Source organism: Lissotriton vulgaris, chromosome 6 (genome assembly GCF_964263255.1).
Source record: "Lissotriton vulgaris chromosome 6, aLisVul1.2, whole genome shotgun sequence".
Taxonomy (NCBI): Eukaryota; Metazoa; Chordata; class Amphibia; order Caudata; family Salamandridae; genus Lissotriton; species Lissotriton vulgaris.
Window position 1 is genome coordinate 32,878,203 of NC_141694.1, and position 27,878 is coordinate 32,906,080.

Here is a 27,878-nt window from a genome sequence, read left to right on the forward strand (position 1 = left end):
CCTTGACCCTTGCATTGAAAGAGAACTTGACAGGCGCTCCAATAGCAAAACAGGCAACTTAACACAAAGTCCTGATGATGATCCCAGTTCACTAGGAGCCAGGGATCGAAACGCCGTCGACACTTTTAGCAATTCTGTAATTCTTGCCATTGTGTTTATTTTATTACAGTAATTGTCTGTCCGAACTTGCTTAAAGTTGATGCGAATGCAAGGGACAGTTGGCTCCCACGTCCTTCTTGCCTGATATTCTTTGTCTCTTCCTTTTCTATTTTTCTATCCCCCACTCTTGAACCCTTTTTTTGATTGATTTCTGGATAGGTGCAGGCTTGTACCCTATCAGATAGTGAACTTGACCCCCCTGGTGGTCTTGCTTACCTGTGTATATATTTGAATAAAGTTTTTCAGGCCCGGCTGGGCACTGAAATTGTTTAATATAGTACTGATTCCAGTCTATATTTCATTGTATTGTTCATGCTGTTCATCCCAAGGACCGTTGTTTTCATAAAAAGGCCCAGGAACATTGGTACATTTCTACCTAGTATTGTAGATTATCTATCCAGATTACTACAGCCCAGGAGATGGAGAGTCTGGTGGCAGCAGTACAAGGTCCTCTGGGATGTGAAGGAATTGAAAGGATGCTAGCTTAGCCTGGTAGGTCTGTGACGGCAACGTCACATGGTGGTCCGCAAAAGTTTATAACTGAAGTATCAAAATCGTATTCTCAGGGCAGATATGGAATTGACATTTGGCAAATCAGTCAGAGACATTTCTAAGTTTCAAGAGGGAGACACAGGTCTGTTTATGGGGACGTCACACAGTTCAGCACAGCAAATCATCTTAATGCTCCGTATTTAAGGGAATACAACACATTCTATTCCTTTCCCTTGCGCACTTTTGGCTACCTAGAGGCAACACAGGCACCCTTGCAACTTTCTGCGCACAAACTATCCCCCGAGGCATTTTGCTCTTTCTATGTGTGCTGCAGAATGCCTCACACGTAAAAAGAGGAAGAAACGAGGAGGGATTGAAATAGTTCTCCTTGTTAGGCCTTCCCTGGGAAGGTGTAAGATTTTGGCGCATTCCCAGGTATACAAGTACTTGTAAATCTGACTATGTGTCAAAAACCATGGGAGTGATTTGCGCCAGATTTTTGGAGTCACTCAGAGCCTCTCAAAGTGGCTCTGCATGGCTTTAAAAATCCGTTTAAAGTTTTGCGTCACTATGACGCCACATTGCCTGAAGTAAGAGCGAAGCAAACAGCCTCATAAATAGGTCCCTAAGCATTTAGAACTGTGTGAAACAAAATGTATTAAAACTCTGATTTTTAGGAGGAAAACTCTTTAGAAACCTAAGGTTGGGATATAATCTGTGCAGCCAAGAGTTGGAGACAGCCCTCTTGCGAGTTGCGACCAAGGACGTTTCACCTATCTTGGCTCTTGGAAGGGCCCCCTCCATCTCTGTACACAGTAGTCCTTCTCTGCTGCCCCAAACAGACCTAGAGATGTCGAACACAGGGCTAAAAGGAACTTCTAAACTATAAGATAACGTTTTTGGCTGGGATACATTACATATTTGACTGACTTCATCAACTCGCATGTCCACAAATCTCAGCTAGTTATTCTACAATGTGTTTATCCTTTCATAGACTTAACATGGTGCTCCAGAGGATCAGTCTTATTTTAAACACACATTTCTATTGGACAAGCAGTTTCCAGACACTTTCATGAAATAACACTAAAAATAAACCTACAAGGGGCTTTCTTTGAGCTTTGGGACCCTGTGAACACAGACCTCCTTTGTGCAGTAACAGATCAGTGCATTGTTGATTGAGCAGTGTGAGAGACTACAGAGCAGTGTCTGAAGGTGCAGAGAACAGCCTCTGCAGTACATCAGGCCTGTGATAAGTCAGATGCCTCGCCGGAAGCAGTGCATTAATAAAAGATTAACATTAACACTCGTGTATTTTATCTGCACACTGCTTGCTGTTCTTTCAGCGCCGCCCTTCAGCTCACTGGAAAACTAGACCCAGATTTACTAGGCCCTTGCATCACGAAAGTCAACGCCAGGGCGTATTTGATATTTACTAAGCCATGGAGAGCCACCTTCCATCGCTCTGCAAGGCTTAGTAAATCTAGATCAGCGCAAATTGCTGCCTTGCGGTACGCTGCATCGAGGTCCTGGATGAAACTGCTCCCATCCGTAGATCAGTGACCAACAAGAAATTGAGGAAACCTTCCCCATGGTTTACAGCTGAACTTCAAGATGCTAAAACCGCCTGTAAAAAACTGGAACGAGATTGGCGTGTTAATTTCTGCCCCAACGCCAAAGCCCATTATAAAAAAGAGCAAGCAAAATACTATAAATTGATCCGTTCCGCTAAAGCTCTACACTATAAAACACGTATAGGTGAAGCAGAAAACTCCTCCAAGGAGCTTTTTAAAATTTTTAAGGAAATCTCAGTAGTCACCAACGAGAGCAATACCCTTAATGATTCGGTGGCGAAATGCAATGATATTGCCAAATACTTTGCTAATAAAATTACTACCATCTATTCTAACTTCTCCACCGACCTGCCTTCAGGTTCTGATTTTACTGAAAATTTGGAGCTCATCCATACAAAAAAATGTCTGACCAGTTTCTCTGTTCCTCACACTACTGCTCTTACCAGCATCTGTAGGAGCATCAAGTCTGGCTCGCCCCGGGACCCTGCTCCCCCCAAGATACTCACAGCCAGTTTAGAAGTCCTCGAGTATCACTTCAGGCACATCCTCCAACTCTCTTTCTCTTCGGCTACCCTCCCTATGGAATGGAAAAAAGCTATTGTGCTGCCGATAAAGAAGAAACCCAACATCAGTCAGGACACTCTGGAAAATCTCCGGCCCATCTCGCTGTTACCCTACTTAGCGAAGGTGGCTGAGAAAATAGCTAATAGCCAACTTATGGCCCATTTAGAATCCCATGGCGCGTTTCACAGCTCCCAATCAGGTTTCAGGGCAGGCTACTCTACCGAAACCGCCCTACTGAGAGCGACAGAAACCCTACGGGCAGGGGTAGATGCAGGACAGACCATGGCACTTATAATGCTGGACCTGAGTGCGGCGTTCGACACTGTAGCACACTCCATCTTGCTACAGTGTCTGAACAAAGCCGGGGTCACCCAGGAAGCTTTGGGTTGGCTAAAGGCTTTTCTCACCAACCGCTGCTTTCAGGTTCAGAGAGGTGCTTATCTCTCTGACAGCATTGCCTTGGAACAGGGGGTGCCTCAGGGCTCTGCCCTGAGCCCCACCCTCTTCAATCTGTATATGGCCCCTCTGGCGGAAGTTGTTCAATCGTTCGGCATTGAACTAGTCTCATATGCCGACGATACCCAACTTCTCATCTCCCTATCCCAAGCTCCCTCTGTTTCTCCAGACAACTTTAAATCCTGCATGCAAGCTCTGGCGGTTTGGATGACCCAACACTGCCTGAAGCTGAATGGCTCGAAAACAGAGGTTCTTGTTATGGGAGGTAGTGAATCTAGCTGGACCAAGGAGTGGTGGCCTTCTTGTCTGGGACCGCTACCCACCCCCTGTGAAGCAGCCAAAAATCTGGGGATTTGGGTTGACCCTAAACTCTCCTACGACTGCCACGTGAACAGGGTGGTCGGTAAATGCTACGGGGTCTTAAAGACCCTTAATCGCACCCTGGATCTCCTCCCCCTTGAAGCAAGGCGCACCATGACCCAAGCGCTCGTGACTTCCAGAATAGACTATGGGAATGTGCTTCTGCTCGGAACATCGCAAAAAAACATCAGGAGACTTCAAGTCCTGCAGAACACAGCAGCACGTCTAGTCCTTAGGCTTCCCAAGAGAGCCCCTTCCAAACCATCTCTAGATACCCTCCACTGGCTACCCATAAAAAAGAGAATTCTTTTTAAAGCTTTATTAATATGCTATAGGATCATCTCCCAAAAAGCTCCTTCCTACATGAAAGACTTAGCCATTCCCTATGAGCCCAATAGAACTCTTCGCTCCAGGGGAACTGGCTTGCTCACAGTACCCCGTATCAGGAAGGCCAGAATGGGTGGCCGCTCTTTTCGGGTTATGGCCGCCAAAGAATGGAATGCTCTCCCTATGGAGATTAGACTAGCGGACTCGGAGACTGCTTTCAGGAGAAGCTTGAAAACTCACCTGTTCTCCCTGTAACTCCATCTATGCACCTGACTTCTTTCCACAGCGCGGGGACACGCCGAGATGGCGTCACCAGGCGCTTTATAAACTCCTTTGTTGTTGTTGTTGAGGTGTTCCACTGATTGATTTTGAGCGTTCCCACACATCCACCTATGGATCTTGGCACAATCCCATATTTACTAAGGGGAGTAACCCTGGGAATGCGTTGACATGCTGCACCATCCCAACAGAGGAGTAATAGGGATAAATATGCGCTTTCCTTCGTTATTTTCTCTGCAGCACTCATAGGAAGAGGAAAATGCCTCAGGGGATTGCTTTTGTGCAGGAAGGTGTGCCTTACCGCACAAGAAACATTCCTGCCTGGGAAACATCCTTTACAACGAAACTTTTACAACGCAGTGCTATTACAACGCAGGTTTTACAACGAAAACCATTACAACGCATTGTGCTGGGGGGCACTCTAGGATAGGGAATAGATTTAATTTACTGTCCGACACCTTCCCTAGTGTCCACGGGGACTGGAGTTGGAATAGTAAATTAAACTATTCACTATCCAGCACCCCAAAGCACTATGCGTTGTAAAGGTTTGCGTTGTAAAAGTGGCGTTGTAACAGCATGCGTGGTAAAAGCATGCGTTGTAATGTCATACATCCATCCTGCCTGTAACGCAGGCACCCTTGCACCGGTGCAAGTGTGCCTGCATTGGCACTCACAGAACTCAGTGCGCCAGTGCAGGCGATGAGCAGGAAAACCCCATGTATTGGTAAATACGGCGCATTCATGCTCTCTCTGACAAAGCGCAGCTAATTGTCTTCCGCTCTGTCAAATGTTAGTAAATCTGGCCCATAGAGTGACATCAAAAACATAATGCACAGACTAATGAAGAGCGCCCCCACATGATAACATGAGTCTGTGCAAGCCCAGCATATCTGCTGCAACAGAGAGTACCAACATCCTCCACAAATACCCTGCTGCTGTGGAGAGTTGGACAGAGCCAGCAGTGTATCCCAAGTCACGATAGTCGTGACAGTCTCCAGCTTCAATGGCTTTTGAGCCCACATCACCTCTGGCTTAGGACCCTGTACTCCGACGTTTCATCGTAAGCACACCCCTCATTGCCTCATAGAGTGCCCATGACTAAAGAAACACAAATATCTGAAGTTCCTCACAATAAATGGCAGAATAAATAAATAGAGAATGGAAATTCACCTTTCCGCTGTCTTCATCATTCATATTGGATGCCCTGGGCTTTGAGTATTTTAGCCCATGGGCTAGCTGAGCTCTGATAACCAGGCTCCCACTTGAGGAAGTAGAAATTTTATGTGGCCAATGTGTCCCCTACATGCACCCTATATATGTACATGTACCCTATGTATGTCCATGTCACCATGCACTTCCCCTCTCATGCCTATAATAATAATGCCTCTGCATTTCCGTCCAATGTTAGCATGTCAGTTACCAAGCCCTCCATGAAATAAACGTTAATTCTGCACTGAGGCCTATGTTGCCAATGTATTTGCATGGTGCACGTTTAAAAGTCGAGATGAACCCGTCTTGTGGCTCAGCCGAGCCAGGACCCGAATTCAGGCTCCATGCCTCCTGACACTCTGAAAGTTGCAGTTTAGCTATGTATCCCTGACCTCTCACATACTTTCTGCTCAGCCGAGAGGTGCCCAGCCCGGCCTGCCAAGACAGTATTTTGCTTACGGTTATCTGCTCTGCTCCACAGAAATACATTCCTGCTTAATGAAGAAGGTAAACATAACCCGCCTGCAGAAGATAGGGCCTAGCCTTCCTGTCTCCATTCAAGTGATTTACAGAACTCGCATCCATAGACGGCCCATGGCCCCACGCAATGCACGGAGAAATATATGCACACACTAGCATTTAGTGATGAGCAGCCTTTGCTCGAGCGACCTTTAATTCAGATAATACATCCTCCAAACTCAAGATATCAGATAATACCAGAAGTGCAGGTCGTCCTGACATCCAAAGTTTCTCTACTAGCACGAAAGTCAGCTCCCCTCAGCTTCCCCCAGTTACACGTCAATTCCACGTCATGATCAAGTTGCGCACACAAGTAGGGTAAAGGTTCCTGCTGACCATGCAGACCCCGTCCATGTATCCACCCACCTATGACACACCTATGACACCTCAAGGGAACACCCACGTGTACGCCTTCTTACACGCCCTTTTCACGCCCATGTGCTCTTATCTCTCTCCTTCGCTTGCTCCGCCTGGAGCGCTCCTCCTTCTCTATGCAAGTTAATTTATGTTTAAAGTATAAATAATGTACTCTGTGAATAAAGTTCAGATGACGATCCCTCCTGATCCTTAGTGGTGATGGAACCCGATTCTCCCTTAACTCGAGTTACTGAATTAAAGCCCTTTTGAATCGGACACCACGGACTCTGCCTCTCATTATATGCATGATCCTTGTTAATGTATAGAAACTCCGACAGGGTAATATTTTTATTTACCACATAATCTGGCGCCCGAATAGGGACCAGTCCCCTTCCCCATGCGCCGGAGATGTAGGTCCAGCCCCTGCCCCCTTCTACAGCCATGACGGACTTCAAGTGTACACGACAGCGGGACTTCCTGCCTACTCCCTCAGGCCCACGGAGGAGACGGAGACTGCGACCAGGCATCCACACGAGGCGGTGAGGATTGCGGACCATCCCAACCATAGCCCAAGCCGTGAGAGAGCAAGGTCCGAGGTATCCCGAGGCCCACCTGTTCCAAGGCGCATGCGCAGTAGCAGTAGCAGCACAGTCACGCAGTATCGAGTTTCCGAGGCCTTCAAGTTCTGCTTCCCGGTGAGTACCGTTATTGGGAACGCATAAAGACGGGTTCATTTATTTGAGCCCGGTAAAGACGTGTCTGGGTACACAGGCACGGTAAAGACATGTCTCTTTATGAGACCGGTATGGTTGTACTGTAGTGCAGTACATAAAGTCAACAGTTTTCAAGTTCATGTTTTTCCCCATGTACTAGTTAGGATGTATCTGTTTTTAATGTTTTAGTATTGTAGTGTGAATGGTTGTTTTTCAGTCTATTTTTTGTGTATATTGTGTTTTTGTTAAGTTAGTTCCAACATGCCACTGTTTTCGAAATTACGTCAGATAGGGACCAGGAAAGGGATATTCGAAGAGTCAGTCCCCGTCCCGCCTAGAGACACACCTGGTCATTTTATGTATCAAAAGCACGGGCTAGATGCCATACTGTTTTTAGACTTATGGGTAGATTACACGAAGGATCTAGAAGAGAAGTATAGATGGCCTGCCTCAGGAACATGGGATGCTGAATGCATTATGAAAGTAGAGGAAGCGCTATGGAAAAAGAAAGTTAGACCGTCCCAGAAAGATGCCATTGAGTTATGGCATAAAGAAGCGCATAGGAGAGCAGAGAAAGAATTCCACAAAGCAGAGAGAAGTAAGGAAGCAGCGGAAAAAGCCAGAGAAAAAGAGCTAAAGGAAGAGGGGGAACGGGTCAAGGCAGAACAAGCAGATAGAGAAAGAAATGCCCTCATTGCAGGTATTTATCCCGTACACACAGAAGAACTAGCTAAAGCGACCCCCTCAGAAGTACCCAGTAAGTTGCCACCACCACTAGTACCCTTTAGAGTACGTAGACAGAAGCAGACAGAAGCTGAGGCTTTTATTTCCTCCTATCTAGAAGAGCCCGCTCCGGATTATGTAAACGCAGAATTCCCACCCTTCCCTCCGCCCCTATCACAGGATCTGCTTCTACAAATGCGGCTTCCGCAGGCCGTGAAAGACGACGTAGGACAAGGGGCAGCGGGAGGGGGGCCACAAACAACGCCACGAACACCGCCAGCAACACGAGCACTGCTGGGGTTAGGGCTACAACGAACGCCACAAATGACAGCATCACCTTTTAAGCATAATGTAACTATTTCACATTGTATATATGATCCAGTACCAGGTGAGGGTGCAATGCTCGTGTACTCACTAAGATTAAGACACGCTGTAGACTACTTGATCACCCTACCAGGCATGAAGGAAAATTTAGATAAAATATACCATTTCATTAGAACGGGGGAGGGACCCGAGAGTATAGAAGAGGCCATGGAACAAAGAACGGTGGAGGTTAAATGCATGATTTTACGTTTTTTGAATAACTGTCTGATCAGGGAACAAGACCAACCAGACAAAGGAGTAAACAAGGGTCTGACTGATTGGAGTGACAACATAGCTACCGGTCGGCATGACAAACAGGGACAGACAGAATGTATGTACAGGAAAATACGGAAAGAGATCTTAAAATTACACAGGAAAGAGTCTGACGGGAAAGATGAGTCACCATCAGAAGATGGAGAGCTCGGAATTGAGGAAGTGGATAAAATAAATTATGCAGGCAAAGCACAACAGTTTGACAGACCCAAGTGCCTCGACTACCGCAAACAGGGACCTCCTATAAAAGAAAGATATTCCCTCGAAAATCTATTCCAAGCTACTGAGAACGCACTAAAAAGACGGGTAGAGTGCGATAGACCCCACACCACACACGAACAGGAATTAGCCCGGTCAGCCGTTCAATGGGTGTCTAATTCCAACATATATAACAGTGATGTAGTGGCTCAGACCTTTTTGAGCCTTCCTCCGAACGGACAGCGTTTGGCTGGTATTTACATGGTTCAATGTTTGATAACGTTGTACGAAAGTCAATATTCTGATCCCGGTCCCTTGTATAAATTACTGGACGATATACTTCTAGAGAGATGGATAGACCTAGGTACTGAATTAATTAATGTCATTCTGGACCAACGACATAAGTACTTGACTTCTCTGACCACATGCATGATTCCTGCCACACACAACGACAGAAAGAGCTTACACATAGACAGACAGAACCCCCTACGAGAGGTACATCCCGTCAAAAATGCAGCGGGTAACCTTCAGCGAGTATACGTTTACACACCCTTGACGAAACTAGAAATACTAGAAATGAAAAAGATGCTGCCCTGCCATGATAAAGACCCGGGGGGGTTCCACCGTGAATTAAAAGACATCCTCCGCATAGGGGATTACACGTACGCTGACATTATAAAATTATTGAAAGTACTGTTGCCTGCTGGTATTTATGAAAAGCTTAAAGAGAAAGACTGGGAGGTGGGGGAGAAAAAGTTAAGTTGGGCAGAATTGGAAGCCGAGGATAAAGACAGGCACCCTGGTGTTGGTCTAGGGGACAAAGCTAAAGTCCTACCTGAACTCCTGATACAGGTCCTGCCGAGATTATTGATTACTAAAAAGGAAGATTGGGATGCTATTTCAGCCTGTAAACAGAAACAAGACGAGGACACCAGTGATTTTTTTTCCAGATTCGAGAAATGTTTTTCTATTAATAGTGGCCTTAAGCCAAGTAGTGAATGTGAGAAGTTGGCCTGGTATATAATGCTCACTAATTCTAGTGATCACTTTGTACCATGCCAAGCAACCCTTATGATGATGGTTGTAATTCAACCTTGTAGACCAGTTATCCTAGTGGTAACGTGGACAAAGCAGTCTTAGGCTAAACTCTGAAAGGCATGTGAAGCCAGCTGTTATACCATACACAACCCCCTTGAATACCAAATGAAAGGGACACCACACAGATATATATTGAAAATATATATTGATTTATTAACTATTAAAATCCCCTGGACTCTTTATGAGCACAGAAGCACAAGCGTTAAATCACAAGACAGTTTAAAATACACAAAAGTTGCACAATATGGATGAGCCCTAGGGGCCACCTAAACCATATACTAAGAAAGTGGTATAAGAGATACCAGGAGGAAAGTGAAGAGGCCTAGGGCCTTGGGAATCGCTGGAGCTATTCGAGACTGGAGTTAACTAAGTCGGGAAAGGCCCACGGGACTCGGGTGCAGTGTTCAAAGTGCACGCACTTCTCAATACAAAGTCTATGGTGCGTAAAAAGCACAAAGTTAGAAAGTTAGGAACCTTCCGAGTGACCTACGGAGCTGAAACTTAAACCACAGGCCCTTGGGATGTGTACCAGTGCAGGAGCACCGGCGGAGCTGAGTTACCTCACCCACAGGAAGCGGGTGCACAGGGTCGAAGATGTGTCGGGTTTCGTCACGCTGGTCGATGGTGCTTGGAGCTGAAGATGCTGCAGGCGGCTCGATGAGAAGAGTTCCGGTGGATCCAAGGGTGGATCTGAAGAGTTGAAGACCTGAAAGCAGAGGGGACAGTGTTCAAAGTCACTAGCCAGTGACTACCGTGGAACCAGAGTGGAACCAGGCGATGTCGGGTGCAAACAGGCGTTGCCGGGTAGCTTCTTTCTGCAGCCACGTGGATACCCGGGATCGAGGACGTCCAGGAGTCGGTCACGAGCTGTCCCACGTAGGCTTCTCGCTGTTGGCGGTGTCGGCGACCTGATCGGAGCAAACAAGCCTTGGCAAATGCAAGCCACGCAGAAGGTGAAAGATGCTGTTCACTCGGACCAGCAAGGTCAGAGCGAGGGCTCCTTTTCACAGGAGCTTGGGTAGGTCTGGAGCAACCAGACCTGCTGTTTAAATCTTCGGGTTCGTCGCCAAGATGGCCGCTGGCCGCGTGGCTAGTGGCCGGGATGGCGCGTCAAGTGGCACAATGCAAAAGGGCCCCACGCAGATCGTGGAGATGCTGGAGGGCTGATCTTCGGTGCAAGGGCTGCTCGGTAATTGGGGTTCTCAATCCCCAAAGCACAACGTCGAGGATGCCTCAGAAGCTGCGCAGTCAGCTTCTCGGGTGTCTTTCAAGAGGTCCGGTCCCACGTCACTCGGTGCCTCCACGGGTCCCTTCTTCGCAGGGACTGTGGATCGGGCTCTGAGAGGTCTGGGAGTCTGGTTCTTGTCGGTCTCTGGGCTCGGTCTCCGGCGGGAGGCGGCGGCAAAGCAGACGTCGAGTTGCTGGTTGGTACCTGTGTTCACAGGGTGGTCACTCCTTGGCCACAAGGGAGATTCTTCTTCAGTCTTCTGTGCAGCAGAATGTCGAAGTCCAGTCTTCTTCTTAGTTTTAAGTTGATTTCGGGATGATCTGCTGTGCAATGGCACTGCTCCCCCTCTTATTCCCAAACTGGGGGTGGATCACCTACTAGGTCCCTCCTCTGGGAGGAACCAGGAAGGGGGGCGGTTACACCCCCTTTCCTTTGTCCAGCTCCGCGCCAGGACTGGGGCTGGAAGGCCCCAGAACCGGTTTGGACTGGCCTATGCACGGGGACACCTTGTGTGCCCCGGGCATGTCTGATTCTTTTCAGCCCTGTCCTACCTAATACACAAAATCCTGTCTGGGGTGGTGCTCGCACCTCCCAAGGCAGGAAACCCTTTGTCCAGGCCACCATCTGCCGAGTTTCGGTCAGCAGCAGGAGGCCAGACTTGTGTCTGTGGTGGCAGCGTCCATTTTGTGAAGCTGAGGCTCTGTTTAACTTTAACCGGGGTTAAGGCTACACACATGTCGTGTCCCTCTAGAAGGGTGGAATGCTATCCCCGTCGCCAGAATTGGCGAGGGGATAGTATTCCAATTCGTATGACACCTTACTCGACATGTTTTGATAAAGCCAAACCAAAGATAGCATTTAACCGCGAGGATTATAATGCACTTAAGAGTATATGGTATGGCAATATCCCGGAACGGCTTAGGGAGTTGTTCCCGACAGCTGCAGACAGGCTCAGCTCATGCCAGAGCACCATCTCACATATTTCCAAGCACTCTGCCTCCAGGATTGATGAGGCCTTCCATAGGAGTGGCTGATAGGAACATATGTGTCCAGTTTAGGGTTAGGCACAGACATACTGTACCTAAGTAAGAGGTGGTTACACCGACTTACCCCAGCTGAGTGATCAGCCAGTTGTGTCAAATATGGAGGCCAGGCCAGGGGTGGCATAATACATGCTGCAGCCCCTGGTAGGCCTTGGATACACCTATGCCCTGGGCACCTAGAGTCCAGGGGATTTTAATAGTTAATAAATCAATATATATTTTCAATATATATCTGTGTGGTGTCCCTTTCATTTGGTATTCAAGGGGGTTGTGTATGGTATAACAGCTGGCTTCACATGCCTTTCAGAGTTTAGCCTAAGACTGCTTTGTCCACGTTACCACTAGGATAACTGGTCTACAAGGTTGAATTACAACCATCATCATAAGGGTTGCTTGGCATGGTACAAAGTGATCACTAGAATTAGTGAGCATTATATACCAGGCCAACTTCTCACAGTGAATCATATCCACATCTCTTTGTGAGCAAACTAGTAGAGAATTCCTTACCCCCGATCAAGAATAGAGTACTGAAGGTTGAGAGTACCTGGCAAGCAAATAGCTCTTCCCAAATGTTGCAAATGTTACAGTATCACCAGAACAGAATTAGAGAGGAACAGGATCATGAAAAGAGACGCATGAAAGATACGAAAATGAAAGTGCTGGTTGCACAATCGGTACCAGCTAATGCGAATAAAAAGGGCACGACACCTGTTAAAGGGAACTGTAATTATTGCAAGCAGCCAGGTCACTATGTAAATGAATGCGCTGTCCTGAAACACAATATAGCTACAGGCAAGACAAAAGAACGACCGCATCCTCCTAGACAGAATAGCACCCCACAGAACACGCAACAGACAGTAGCGACCTTTCCACCCCCACCAGCAGCTGCCACACAACAAGTCACACAACAAATGTACCAGTACACACAGTCGGACTATCCAGAATTCCAACAGTTCTCATGAAACAGCCTAGAGAGGGAGGTTGGCTTGCCCCTTATTGAGATTCCTGTAGATCAAGAGGGTCCCTATGTACATAGTCGTGTATTGGGAAAAGACAGAAAATTTTTGATTGACACAGGGGCGAGCAGAACTACCATCAGTCAGGACGAGGTTCCAGGGGCACCCCACTCAGGCTCACAGAATGTTTCCCTGGGATTTTCAGGAAAGCCTATTGTTAACAAAGTGTCAAAGACATATAATAATAATGCCTCTGCATTTCCGTCCAATGTTAGCATGTCAGTTACCAAGCCCTCCATGAAAGAAACGTTAATTCTGCACTGAGGCCTATGTTGCCAATGTATTTGCATGGTGCACGTTTAAAAGTCGAGATGAACCCGTCTTGTGGCTCAGCCGAGCCAGGACCCGAATTCAGGCTCCATGCCTCCTGACACTCTGAAAGTTGCAGTTTAGCTATGTATCCCTGACCTCTCACATACTTTCTGCTCAGCCGAGAGGTGCCCAGCCCGGCCTGCCAAGACAGTATTTTGCTTACAGTTATCTGCTCTGCTCCACAGAAATACATTCCTGCTTAATGAAGAAGGTAAACATAACCCGCCTGCAGAAGATAGGGCCTAGCCTTCCTGTCTCCATTCAAGTGATTTACAGAACTCGCATCTATAGACGGCCCATGGTCCCACGCAATGCACGGAGAAATATATGCACACACTAGCATTTAGTGATGAGCAGCCTTTGCTCGAGCGACCTTTAATTCAGATAATACATCCTCCAAACTCAAGATATCAGATAATACCAGAAGTGCAGGTCGTCCTGACATCCAAGGTTTCTCTACTAGCACGAAAGTCAGCTCCCCTCAGCTTCCCCCAGTTACACGTCAATTCCACGTCATGATCAAGTTGCGCACACAAGTAGGGTTAAGGTTCCTGCTGACCATGCAGACCCCCTCCATGTATCCACCCACCTATGACACACCTATGACACCTCAAGGGAACACCCACGTGTACGCCTTCTTACACGCCCTTTTCACGCCCATGTGCTCTTATCTCTCTCCTTCGCTTGCTCCGCCTGGAGCGCTCCGCCTTCTCTATGCAAGTTAATGTATGTTTAAAGTATAAATAATGTACTCTGTGAATAAAGTTCAGATGACGATCCCTCCTGATCCTTAGTGGTGATGGAACCCGATTCTCCCTTAACTCGAGTTACTGAATTAAAGCCCTTTTGAATCGGACACCACGGACTCTGCCTCTCATTATATGCATGATCCTTGTTAATGTATAGAAACTCCGACAGGGTAATATTTTTATTTACCACACACTGCATGGGCTCTGCTTGAAACAAGAAGTATTTTTTTCTTCAGGAAAGTTGCCATAGCTGACACTTTGATAATTCATTGCATACAACAGTTTTCTGCAGTTTAATTCTAGGATAGAAGAATGAAGGGAGTATTTTCCCACCTGTGGCTACAGAAGTTCCATGCTTAAAAGCCAATGCTTACTGCAGCAGGCTGTACAAACCTGCTTTTAAATGGATAACAGGAATAAAGAACACCCTACTTCACTATGTTAGGAGCACACTACTGTCCTCAGATTGGGAGCAGACAGGCAATGCGGTATGACAGAACCTGCAGAATCCTGGGATGTCGATAGCCCATCTTCATCACACATGTTTAAATCATTAAATATAGCTCCTTGTAGTCTTGGTTTGCGCGCAGATCCATGGAAAGGCAAAATGGAACATAACTTTCCACCTATTATTGACAGGGTCCATTGCATCAAAATGGACAGAAGATGTGCAGCGATAGGCTGTGGCGGTGGACCTATGGGTGCTTAGGACCAGGGCGGGCCCTGGAGTGGATGTGTAAATAAATACATGAAGGGAGCTGATGAGGGCGCAATTGTTCCCCAGATGCTTTAATAAGCTAAGACGTGATATTGACAGTTTAAGGCTGTCTGATAAACAATTGGTTGTTTAATAGCAATGCCACTCAAAGAAAACACTACTATTGTTAATCTAAGACTCAGTTGTACCTGTATTTTGGTTTTGAATATCAAAATAGTAAAACGCTATTAAAATAGCTTACCTGACCTTTAATCTATGAATTGAGCAAAAGGTCATTTACATTCGTTATAGACCTTCTGCCTGCTGGTCACACCTAATCTCCCATCAGTTGTCCGGCTTCAAAGGCAAGCCCAGACATTGACTCAGGAAAGGGAGGGGACCTGCCTTCATTCTTCCAGGCCAGACATCCCATGTATATGGTGATGCCAGGGACCAGGTTTACTAAAGGCTTGTGTTGGCCTTATGTCAGGCAAGGTGACGCAGAGCAACGTAAGCCCTTAAGTGAGATTTACTATGCCATGCAGAGCCACCCTGCGTGAGTGTTCCCACCCATGATTTTTGGTGCATTTCCATATTTACTAACAATAATAAATGGGAATGTGTCAATATGCTACGCCTTCCTAGTGAGGCATAGCAAGAAGAAGTATGTTTATTTCTCCTTTTTTTAATCTCTTTTTACGTGTGCTGCATTCTGAGGAAAAAGCCTCAGAGGATTGTTTTTGGGCAGGAAGGTGCCTGCGTTGGTGCTAGGCAGCCGAAATCTTAGTAGTTACAGCACAACCCTGCCCTCTCCATTTGACGCAGCGCAGCAAGTTATCTCTCTACGTAAAACTATTTCAAATGTTAGTAAATCTACCCCCAGGTTTCTTTAGAGAACGTCTATCCTCATATTAGCAGAGAAAACCACAGCACGGAAGCAAACCACAGCACGGTAGCAAACCACAGCACGGGAGCAAACCACAGCACGGGAGCAAACCACAGCACGGAAGCAAACCAAAGCAAGGGAGCAAACCACAGCACGGGAGCAAACCACAGCGCGGAAGCAAACCACAGCACGGGAGCAAACCACAGCACGGGAGCAAACCACAGCGCGGAAGCAAACCACAGCACGGGAGCAAACCACAGCACAGGAGCAAACCACAGCACAGGAGCAAACCACAGCACGGTAGCAAACCACAGCACGGGAGCAAACCACAGCACGGGAGCAAACCACAGCACGGAAGCAAACCACAGCAAGGGAGCAAACCACAGCACGGGAGCAAACGACAGCGCGGAAGCAAACCACAGCACGGGAGCAAACCACAGCACAGGAGCAAACCACAGCACGGGAGCAAACCACAGCACGGGAGCAAACCACAGCACGGGAGCAAACCACAGCACGGGAGCATGGTCAGACAACGGCTGGGAGGTGGAGATTCAGAACCAGATTCTAGAGGGTACCATGTAAAGTATCAAAAGACTTTACTTAGTTCACCTTCTTTGTGTGTTCCACTTTAGAAAGCATCTTTCAAAATGTAGGGTTCTATGTCAGCATGAGTGCCCAATACAGACACAAGCATTGGAAACGTCACTTGCATAAACGTGCTTTTTGTTCAATTTAAAAAATGTATTGATGAAATATAGCCACACAACAAAAAGGCGATATTTCATTAATAAAATGTTTACATTTAAATAAAAACATAACTATCTCATATGATTTTAACAGAACAGTATTGGTGTTTTCTAACAGGCAGGTATACTTAGAACAGGTGTTGAAACTCATTTAAGCAGCTGCGGCCCACGCAGATAAGCGTGGTGGGGCCGGGTGGGGGTGGCTTTCGACAGACGGCGAAGAGGGGAAAATAAATCAATAATTAATTTAACCTCGGCGGCGTCTGTCAAAATCCCCCCACCTGGCCCAACTGCACTTACCTGCATGGCCGAGGCTGCTTTTAAGGTCTAATGCCAATCAGAACGAAATATGATTCTTATTGGAGAAAAGAAAAGGTACCATTGGCTTTGAATTACGGTAACCTGGAGACGAAGTAAATACACACAAAATAACTATGGGCCAGATGTATCAAAGGTTTTTACTCATTCTGTGTCTATAGGAAAATGTCTTCATACCTATGGCCCTAAAAGACATATAGAAAAGGTAAAATGGAAATATATAAAAGAATGGTAAAGTAAAGTTTTGGCCTACCAGCCATGACACTGTCATTGAAATGTACTTATTTTAGATGTGCACTTGTGATCAGGAAAAATCCCATCACTCACAGCGCAAGACAGCCTGAAGTGGGCTGATGCATCCCCTCAAGCTGTATGCGGCGGTGGGCAGGTGCAAAATGTGGTTGATATGAAATGGAAGAATGAATGAAGAGGGCTGACTCAAAGCCCTTCTCTGTACACATGCATGCAAGTATTTTTCAAGACCAGACTTTAAAAAAGGATTGCTTTCTGAATGGAATATATGTATGAGATAAGAAATTGAATGTGACAGAAGAGAGTCATAGTTGACATAGCTTGGATATAAAACAGTCCCTCTGCACAGAATGCAAGCGCTGCATAGGAGGTGGAAGGGCATACCCAAACAGCCAACGGCATGACTGTGAGACAGGAAATTTCACTGAGCTGACTTTTGTCTGACAATGGAGAAGTGTGGCTCAGGGGTTAGAGGCGGCAGACCTGGAAGCTGAGATCGGCCCTGGACCAGGGTTCAATTCCCCGCCTCAGCGGGTCTTGGGCTCAAAAATTCCACGGACTCGATAATTCTCGCTTCGGTGCCTTCTCGACTCACGGGTTCACACTCTGCGACTCTGGGCAATAGCTTGCTTATTCTCCACAACGGCCCCTCGCGGCGGGATGCCTGGCTTTCACCTTGCGGATACCCTGCCAGGGTTATCTCACAGGGGAATACCAGGACGGGTTCCCTAAGCAAGCGCTTAGATACCGACCGCAGTCATTGATTTGCGCTATATAAATACATGTACATTTACATTTACAATGTCTCAATCAAATTTCTGAAAAAAGTTGATTTATATAAGCCAATGGTCGATGAGGGCTGTCTCTCTGCATATTGTAAACAGTATGTCTTTCCTACATTTAAAGCCTCAGGCAGGCCAGAACTTCTATAAATGGCAATTATATTTGGTATCTAAAAAACAGTCATGAAAAGGTGTGTGTTTGTGTGTGTGTGTCTGTAAATCTTTCCCCAGTAGGAAGTGGGCGTTGACGTGTGGAAATACCCAGGAAAGTTTGATAAGAGCCTCTTTAAAAATGTTAAATTTGAAGCAGAGAAAAGCAATCCTTACCTTTAGAGGCCTGTCCTCACATTCAGAAAGATTCCTCCATGGTTTAGTAGAATTTTCCTTCAGCAGCCATGTTCCCTCCACAGTACAGAAGCGGTAGACGCGTCCGCGGAGCACTGCGAACACAAGAGACCAGATATTGGTTCACCAACTTCACATGGAAACCAAGAAAATCAAGGCTAGATGAGCCAAGGTTCAGTTGTCATAACCACTATTTATAGTCCTTCTCTAAATAGATTTAATGCATTCTTACTGAGAATGTGGAATACCAAAAATACTAAATATTTTTCACTTTAAAATATATTTTGCAAGTGGTCCATCCACAGGAGCACCTGGAAGATAATTTGTTCATTATTACATTTGTTATACATTTGTATGCGTACTGATCATATTTAGAACCTCATTCTAGTTGAGAGGAAATTGAATTCGATAAGTAACAGGCATTACTAGTCAAATCAGGATTACGAGAAGGGTGGTACCGTATTTGGTATTATTGCACTTGATTTTCTAAGGACGCGAATTATGTCAGTGATTTTGTTCCTTTTGTGCTTTGAAGACGCAGATACGCACAGAGAATGCCATAATGTAGTTTTAGGTTTGAGGATCTGTCCAACTTTTTCTCATAAAAGCCTAAACCTCTGCAGGCAACAATCTAAGAGGCAAAAGATGTTTAGTGGTGCCTATTTATTTCAGGAAGTCATCAACTTACCCTTTGGTATAATCCATTCTGCTTTCTCTGTTCCTTAGTTTTCCAGGAAGAGACATAGATGGACTATATCAATATTCCTAAACCAAGATGGTACTTGCAGTGGATTCTTAGGGCTGCATCCTAATCCAAGATGGCCCCTGTATTTCCTGTGATGTCACTCTCTGTACCTTTAGCATAAAATCATGCTACAATTAGGGGAAGGAGTGCTGCACCACAGCCAATAGTACTTTTCACCACTGTCTTCTCCTATTGGTTTAAATTTTTGTCTCATTGTTTTTCCCTCAACATTTCTCTTTGATTAAAAAATGTTGTGCAAGCCTTACCCTTTCATTCAATTCATCCTGTGAGTAGCTGGGTCCTAATACTCATCTTCAAGCATTTACTTCTTCCTTTGTCTCTGGAGAATGTTTGCCTTTTGAGTATTTCCTCCTTTGCAACGTTTCTTGAGGGCCCCTGCTTAACACACCTTGTTTGCTATGTGTAGGTGGCACTGTGGCTAGAGGAGGGGGCTGTGCTACACCAGGCAGCGCCACAGCCAAGATACAAAACCTGCAGCTGCTGGAAAATCCTGTGATATTTGGGAATTGTTTGCAGAAATATGTGTAATAAAATTGTATTCCATGGATATTCCCCATTTCATGAGTAGTATTAGCAGGATACTTTTACACCCTGGAATTACCAATACATGTGGTATTGGTAATGCTTGATGCAAAATGACAGCATCAGAATTCCTTACAGCTTTACAGATGGATTTTCTATTTGATAAATTATCTATTTCTAAATCATTTTTTTTAAATTTATTTATTTATTTATGTTTTAATCCTCATCTGCCCGACACTCGTTCCATAGATGCAAAGAAAACACACCAACCACCTCTCTGCCATCGGGAGCAAGGCCCTAGTAATTGAGCCGCTTCGCAAACTGGGCAGAACTTATTAGGATTGGCGGGAGATATGGTGCACCTTGTTGATACTCCTCTAGGCAACTTCATGCCTGTTAGGCCAGTAAATAAATATCGGAGTCGGGGCAAACCACTAGACTGAGCCATGCAGTAGATGGACATAATCATCGGACCTTTGGGGGGGGGGGAAAAAAAAAACCAACGAGCCGGAAAAAAGGTTCACTTCCAATCTATCAAGAGTTTCCAAAAGGTGAGGCTTTCGATACTACAGGATCTAGCCAAATCTATCTTGGATGTTTCATAGAGAGACGTTAGCCAGGCGGAGTGTGTGGGAGGGATGGTATCTACCCAGTGTATACAAATCAGCCGTCTTGCCAGAAGGATAGCGTAGAATAAAAAAGACCGCAGAACCCCGATAATATTCTGATCTAAGCCAAAAATGACTAATGATAGCATAAGGGGAATGTTGGTCTTAAGAATTGAATCCAGGGTGACTTTAACCTCTTTCCAAAAAGCAGTTATGTGGGGGCATTCCCAAAACATGTGGGTATCTGAGGCTGCTGGAAGTTGACATTTGTTACAGCATTTCCCTTCCTGATATTTAGATAGACGTAAGGGGGAAAGGTATGCCTGATGTAAAGTGAACAAGTTATTTCGTCTCAACCAAGCGGGTTTGACAAGTCTATACAAATGAGAAAAAGAATTTATCCACAAATCCTCGTCCAATAACTGGATTTCACTTCCCCATAGCTCCATCGGGAGGTTGAAGTCTGCATCTATCTCCTCCAGGATGGACCAATACCAAAAAGCAACCTCCTTACCTCCTGTCTGTTTTTCAACTAAGTGCTGTTCAAGGGGACTAGGTCTCCCGATATTAGGGTTTTTTCTAGTTAGTTCTCTGGCCCAACTGCTGATTTGGATGTACTTAAATCTTGACAAAGTTGGCCCTACTTTCTCCTTAAGCTCCTCCCACTCAATCAAGACACCTCCAAATACCAGCTCACCCCATCTTGAAAGCCCCGCCTCAATTAGGGGGGCTGCCAGGCAGTCTTGCAAACACAGTGGGAGCCCAGGAGGGTCCCATATCTGAGCGTAGTTGGAGAAATATGCCAGCCCCACTCTATGTTTAATTTGCACCCAGGACTTCAATATTGTTAAAAGAGTCTCAAGCCTCACCTTTTTAAAAAACTTTCGGTCCCCGAACTTGAATAGAAACCCATCTAACGGAAGGTTTGCCCCCACCTGCATTGCCTTAAACAATCTCCCATTTGAAGAATTATCTGGTGACTTCAAGAGCATTCTTGTGTGGGAAAGCTGGAATGCCCACGCATAATACTGCAAGTCTGGCAGAGCAAGCCCTCCTTTTTCCCTCCTCCTCCTTAATTTTTTCCAGGCCAACCTTGTAGCCTTATTGCCCCAAATAAAGGAATTAATTTCCTGTTGACATTTATGAAGTTGCTTAGAATCAAAAGCCAAAGGGATGGAATTAAAAATAAAGGTCAGTTTCGGGAGGATAGACATTTTCACTATATTGACTTTCCCAAAAATTGACAACCGAAGACCCGCCCAGGATTTCAATAAGGCCCTGCATTCTTGGAAGACCAGATCTAGGTTAGCCTTAGCCAAGGTGTCTATATCTTGCGTGACTTTAACTCCGAGGTAACGAATTGAGGGTGTCACCACAACGCTTGGATTAGCAGTATTCCACGTCATGAGCTCAGTCCTCTCAGCGTTAATATCGTAGCCCGATATATGTCCAAATTCTTTGGCTATTTCGACTGATATGGGAAAGGCAGTTGCTGGATCACTAGTGTAAATTACTATGTCTTCGGCGTAAAGCCCTACCCTTTTTTCCCACCCTCCATATTCAAATGAGGAGATTCTTTTTTTTTTTTTTGGAAAACCTTTATTTACTAAAACCAAGTACACCGCTATTCAGCCATACATCCCGGAGGCTAGGCAGCATTGTAAAGCAGTTCGGAAATGTGTACAAAACAGAAAAAGGAGCAATCAGGTTTAATTTTATGAATGTTGAAGATGAACTCAATGAACAAGGGAAACCAGAGAAGGACAAGAAAAAGAAAGAAAAGGGGAGAAAGAAAAGGAGAAAAGAAGAAGAAGATAAAGATGGCAAGGCAAAGGAGCATAGAAAAACGGTAAGGCACATATCCAGGGGGAGAGGCGGGAACATTGGCATCATGAAATAACCATTTCAAGAAAGCAAACATATGAAAGGGGAGCAAAAATACAGGATTACTTCACGTGAAACCTGGGTAGAGGGGAAGCTATGGAGAGAGACGGACCTCCGGTTGAGTTGCCTCTGGGGGCACACAGATGCCTCCTCTATACGAGTTCCAGGCACTCCAGACCAGACCCCACATCTTGGGCTTACCCCGGGCTACGTAAACAGTTTTCTCCCGGAGCATGCACCAATCCATATTGGTTTTCCAAAGACTAACAGTGGGGGGGGTCGGAGCACCCCATCTCTGGGCGATGTCCCTCTTGGCAACCATATTACCCAGGGTGACCCAGCGGGTCTGAGCAGTATTATAGTCAGTCGGACCCCACACATTCAGCAGGCAGCGTTGAGCCTCCGCAGGCAAAGTCACACCAGTCACAACCCTCATGACCGCATGCACTCGCTCCCAGTAGGAGGCAATGACATGGCACTCCCAAATAGTGTGCATGAAAGTGGCCGTCGCACCACACCCTCTCCTGCAAAGGCCATCCTGGGAGAGCCCCATACGAATCAGCCTGGGGCCAGTGACATAAACCCTGTGGAGCACTTTCAGCTGGACCAAACGCAACCTGGCCGAAATGGCCACCTCCTTAGGGGAGGAGACCGCTGACTGCCAGTCCTCGTCATCCATCTCAATCCCATCATTCAACCAGAGGTCTCGCACTTTCGCCAGCAGGTCCGTCCCTACATTTATAAGTTTCTTGTAGGTCAGGGAAATGGCACTGTCCGGCATGTGGCCGTCCAGCACTCTGTCCTCAAGCGGGGATGACTCGGGAACTTTTTCACCCACAGGCAAGGAAGACGTGAGGGCGTGCCTCAATTGTGCATACCGAAAATACTCAGTGGCCCCCAATTGGAATTCTGCCTGTAGAACAGCAAACGTTTTGATTTCCCCCTTGGCCATCACATCCGCCACTTTGGAAATACCAATGAGGTCCCACCGGTCAAACCCTTTAGAATGCCACAATTTCCCCAGTAAGTCGGAATCATAAAGGGGAGTAGCCATGGTGAGCCTATCCTTCCACCCCAGAGCCTTTGTCACCGCCCTCCACAAGTGCACCGCAGTCCTGGTGGGACCAGTCAATTTCCGGTCCGGAGATCTAGAGTACAGCGCTCTGTAGTACATCCCGTCGTTCATGAGCCAGCGATCCATGGCGTATCCCGATTGACCGCCGGTCCATAGAAGCCATGATTAATGGCCGCTAACTGAGACGCCCAGTAGTACCGGCGTACGTCAGGCAAAGCAATACCACCGTCATACCACGGAATGGTCAGTTTGACGACGGCAATGCGCGGTCTACCATCCCACAACAAGCTGCGCTGCAGGCTCTCAATCTCCCCGAAATATTTAGATGGCACTGGGTCCTGCGTGTTCTGAAGCGCATATAGGAACCTCGGCAGGGACATCATTTTGAACAACGCCGCTCGGCCCAACAGAGACAGCGGCAATCTTTTCCAACCCTCCACGTCACGCCGAAGGCGCGCCAGAGGGGGGAGCAAGTTGTTCGCATACCGTGCCCGGGCATCCGTTGAGATATAGATGCCCAGGTACTTGAAGCCCTGTTGCGAGACCTGTATGGCACAGCCTCTAGGGAGACGCGGAGTGTCTCCGCACAGCACATAGAGGTAGGACTTAGACCAGTTGATGACCAGGCCCGAGTATCTACCAAAGGTACCCAGCACGTCAAACGCCACAATTAAGGATCGACAGGGGGAGGCGAGATAAAGAAGAATATCGTCCCCATAGAGCGAGACGCGATCCTCAAAGCCGGGCGACCACTTGATACCAGTAATATCAGGGTGAGTGCGGATCCAAGCGGCCAGCGGCTCCAGCGCAAGGGCAAAAAGGAGCGGCGATAATGGGCATCCCTGTCTGGTACCTCTGCGCAAAGCGAAGGAAGCTGATAAGCGACCATTGACCGTCACATTGGCCATCGGGGAGGAATAAAGGAGCCGAACCCAACTAATGAAGTCGGGGCCGAACCCAAATTTAGAAAGCACCGCCCAGAGGTAGTTCCACTCGAGCGAGTCGAACGCCATTGTCGCGTCGAGCGAGGCCAGGACTGTTGGTTCACTGAGCATGTGCGCTCGCGCCATGACAGCATGAAGCCTTCTAAGATTAAGGGCTGTGTTCCGATGAGGAATGAAACCAGACTGGTCCGGGTGGACCAAGTCCGCAATCACGCCCACGAGCCGATTGGCCAGCAACTTTGCCAGGATTTTGGGCTCGGCGTTTAACAAGGAAATAGGACGGTACGACCTACAAAGGTCTCGAGGCTTCCCCTCCTTGTGGATGACCACTATGGTGGCCAGGCGTTGATCCAGCGGGAGTTCGCCGGCATCTCGAGCTGCCAAGAACATATTCCGCAGGGGCGCGGCGACAGTGTCCGCCTTGATTTTATACAGCTCTACTGGGAGACCATTGGGTCCCGGAGCCTTCCCGGAGCGCAACGACCTTATTGCTAACGCCACCTCATCAACCGTTATGCCGCGGTCCATGTCATCACGCTCAATGTCAGACAGACAAGGAAGCTCAACCTCCTCCAAGAAGGAGGCCGAGTCCGATTCGGTCAGAGCGGAGACCGATGTATAAACCGTCTCAAAGTAGTCGGCAAACGCCGCGGCAATAGCAGGGGGGCCAGTAACCACCAGTCCATCGTCGCCTAGGATCTCAGGCACCACACGAGAAGCCAATTCCTTCTTGTCCAACCAGGCAAGAAGCTTGCCCGCCTTGTCTCCGGCGTCGTAGATCCTCCCTTGCTGTTCCCTGCCCATCGCCTTGGCCGCATCCGTGGCAGTGGCACTGTATTCCGACTGCTTCAGGGAGAGAGCATGGAGCAGCTCTGGTGTCGGTCCCAGCGCTAACCGGGAATTCAGGTCCGCAATATCCGACTCCAACCGCACCATGTCCTCATCCCGTCGTCTGCGCACCTCGGCTATCAAGGAGAAAGCCTCCCCCCTAAGGACAGTCTTGAAGGCCTCCCAAAGGGAAATGGCCGACGTTACCGAACCCGTATTCTCCGTGAAATACTGATCGATAGCTTTAGCAAGGAGGTCTCGAGTTTTGGGGTTGCGGAAATACCAGGGGTTGGCCGGCGCCACCCTAGTCGCCGCCGCGATGCTAAAGTCAAACGACACCCAAACCGGAGAGTGGTCCGAGATACCCCTGGCCATGAGGCGAGCACCAGAGACAGACTGTGCCTGAGCCGAGGGCGTCAGAATGTAATCGATGCGAGAAAGACTACCATGAGCCCCGGAATGGAAAGTATACTGTCGCTGGGCGGGATGTAGAAGTCGCCAGCAATCAATGAGGCCCATGGTGCTCATGAAGTCCGGGAGCCACGATTGTGCGCTGCGAAGATCTCTGGACGGGAAACGATCCAAGGTGCCTGAAACCACAGAGTTGAGGTCCCCACCCAGTATCAACAGCCCCTCAGGGAGACCCAAAATGGCGCCTCCAAGATCTTGGAAGGTGGCCGCTTGCAACCCCGGGGGGACATAAACCGAAACCAAAACCAGGGTGCGCCCCTCCCATCTGCTCACCACGGCTACATAACGGCCCCTACCATCCACCAGCGTGGACTCCACCTCCAGGGGAAGAGACATGCGCACCATTACCCCCACCCCACGGGATCCCGTAGAGAACCCGGCATGGGCCACCATTTTGAACCCCTTCCTATTCAGAGCCTTACAAGTGTTGCCAATAAGATGAGTTTCTTGCAGGAGAACAATATCCGGAACACAACGTTTAAGCATTTGTATCACAACACCACGTTTAATACGATCCCCCAACCCATTCACGTTCCAGCTGAGTACATTTAAAGTCTTACCCCCCATCATCAATGATGTCCCGTCCCAGCCATCCCACCCAGAAAGCAGCCACCGAAATGATGAAAGCAAAACAGTAAAACCTTAGCCATGAGAAAAGTAGGAAAAGAAGAGCAAAAGAAAAGCACACAACCCAACTAACCCCCACCCTGCACCCCTGCATTAGACTAAAAGCCACCCCAACTAGCAGTGTGCCTGTCGCCCCTTAGAAACTAACCTACAAAAAGCCTCCAGAGGAGAAAGGAGACATCCTATCACCCCCCGTTACCCTCCAAAGTTGAGAAAACAGGAGAAGTAAAAGAAGAAGAAACAAATGTCAATGAATGATGCCGTCCGCAGCATCCCTCCCAGAGAGAAGGCCAACATTATAAAGTTTATTCCTGGGAACCTGGACCTCCTGACGCCCCCTCCGACTGGTCCTCCGGAGTGGTCCGACGCTTAGGCAAAGTGTCCAACCAGTCCCCTGCAGCATCCGGTAAATCAAAGAACATCGTCCGATCGCCATGTTCGATGCGCAGTTTCGCTGGGTAAAGCATAGAGTACCTTAACCCCATCTCCCTCAGCCTCCGTTTCACACCCATAAAGCTTTGACGGCGTTTCTGGACGGCCTGGGTGAAGTCAGGGAAGAAGTTAATGTCCGCGTTCTGAAACCGCAGCGGGCCGCCTCTTCTCGACGCTTGTAAAATGGCGTCTCGTCCCGGTAATTGAATAGTCTAGCAATGATGGGGCGCGGGGACGCACCTAACTTCGGCTGGCCACCAGGCAGTCTGTGAGCTCTCTCAACCGAAAAGAATTTACTCAAGCCACCCGGCGCCAAGTGCTTCTCCACCAAGTCCTCCACGAACAAGTCCACGGCTTCCTCCTCCGCTCCCTCTGCACACCTGTAATACGAACGTTCTGGCGCCGTGCCCGTCCCTCAAAATCGTCAAGTCGGCGAGCAAGTGCCACATTAGCTGCCTTCAGGTCCCGTACCTCGGTCTGCATGTCCGACATATCAGAAGTCAAACTTGACGTCTTAATGTCGAGTGACTTAACCCTGTCGTTGGTTTTGCCGAGGTCGGCCCTGATGAGATTAAGCTCGATCTTGAGGGTATCCACTTTGTTGGACAGCGCTTCGTGTTGGCTATGCATCTCGGCCTTCACGCCAGCAATGGCTCCCATCACGTCCCGGAGGGTGGGTTCCGTATCTTCTGGGGACACGTCTCGTTGCGGGTCCTTGGTATGGCCCGATGCTCCCGGCGATCCCATGGAGTGGGAGAATCGTTCAGGGATGGTGGATTGTGAATGGAGGGGTTTTCTGCTGACCCTCGGGGGCTTCCCTTTGTCTGGATCTCCTCTGCCCGCCATGTTGGGCAACGGGAATAGTACGATCCAAGAGGGGGCAGGCCGACAACACCACCACCACTCGATCAAAGCACACAAGTCGCTCCACCTCCCGCAGAAAAAGGCAAGCTGCCAGGGAGACCAACAGGGCCACCGGACCCAGCAATTCTGTTAGTCCCGCTCAAAGTGCTCCGAAGCGGGGCCCCGTCACAGCCCCAACAATGCCAGGCAACTATGGCGTCGTCGCCATCCGGCTTCACGACGGCGTAACTCGGTCCAGGAAACTCGGATCTTCAATCTGAGACCGGGCGCCTCGTCAGCATCATCACCGCCGTTGATTCCCACCGTCGTGGGACAGGATAGTTAGCAGGATCAGTACGGAGGATCGGAGGGTCTTCGGAGCTCCGAGCTTACGCGGCCATCTTGGTTGCCCGCGAAGCTCCTCCCCCACGCCAATGAAATGAGAAGATTCTTGGGTCATCCCTCAGAGATTGTGCAAAAGGTTCAATATAGATATTAAAAAGTAGGGGGGATAGGGGGCAACCCTGTCTCATTCCCCTACTAATCTGAAAGGGCTGAGTACATGTACCATTCACCAAAATACTCGCACTGGGATTAGCATATAAAAGACCTATAGCCCTACGGAAGTTAGATCCAATTGCGAATTTCCTCATGACATCAGCTAGATATGACCAGTTTACTCTATCGAACGCTTTTGTTGCGTCGAGGGTCATAATGGCCAAAGGAAGGGAGAAAGTTGAGGCGATGTCCACTGCCCCAATTAGATCATAAGTGAGGTCTGAAAGCTGTCTACCTCGAATGAAGCCCTTCTGGTCAGTGTGGATAATTGAGCTAACTTCACGT

General features: G+C 47.7%; 1 protein-coding gene across 1 annotated transcript in view; it reads right to left on the reverse strand.

The window, feature by feature from the left end:
- Positions 1-18,404, reverse strand: part of GLP1R (glucagon like peptide 1 receptor) — a 667,920-nt gene extending 649,516 nt beyond the window's left edge. Inside the window, exons 1-2 of the mRNA XM_086925577.1 lie at positions 18,398-18,404; positions 18,018-18,130 (exon numbers count right to left, since the gene is read on the reverse strand). Of these exons, the coding sequence (XP_086781703.1) occupies positions 18,018-18,130; positions 18,398-18,404 (120 nt within the window). The remainder of the gene's footprint in view (positions 1-18,017; positions 18,131-18,397) is intronic.
- Positions 18,405-27,878: the final 9,474 nt, after the last annotated feature.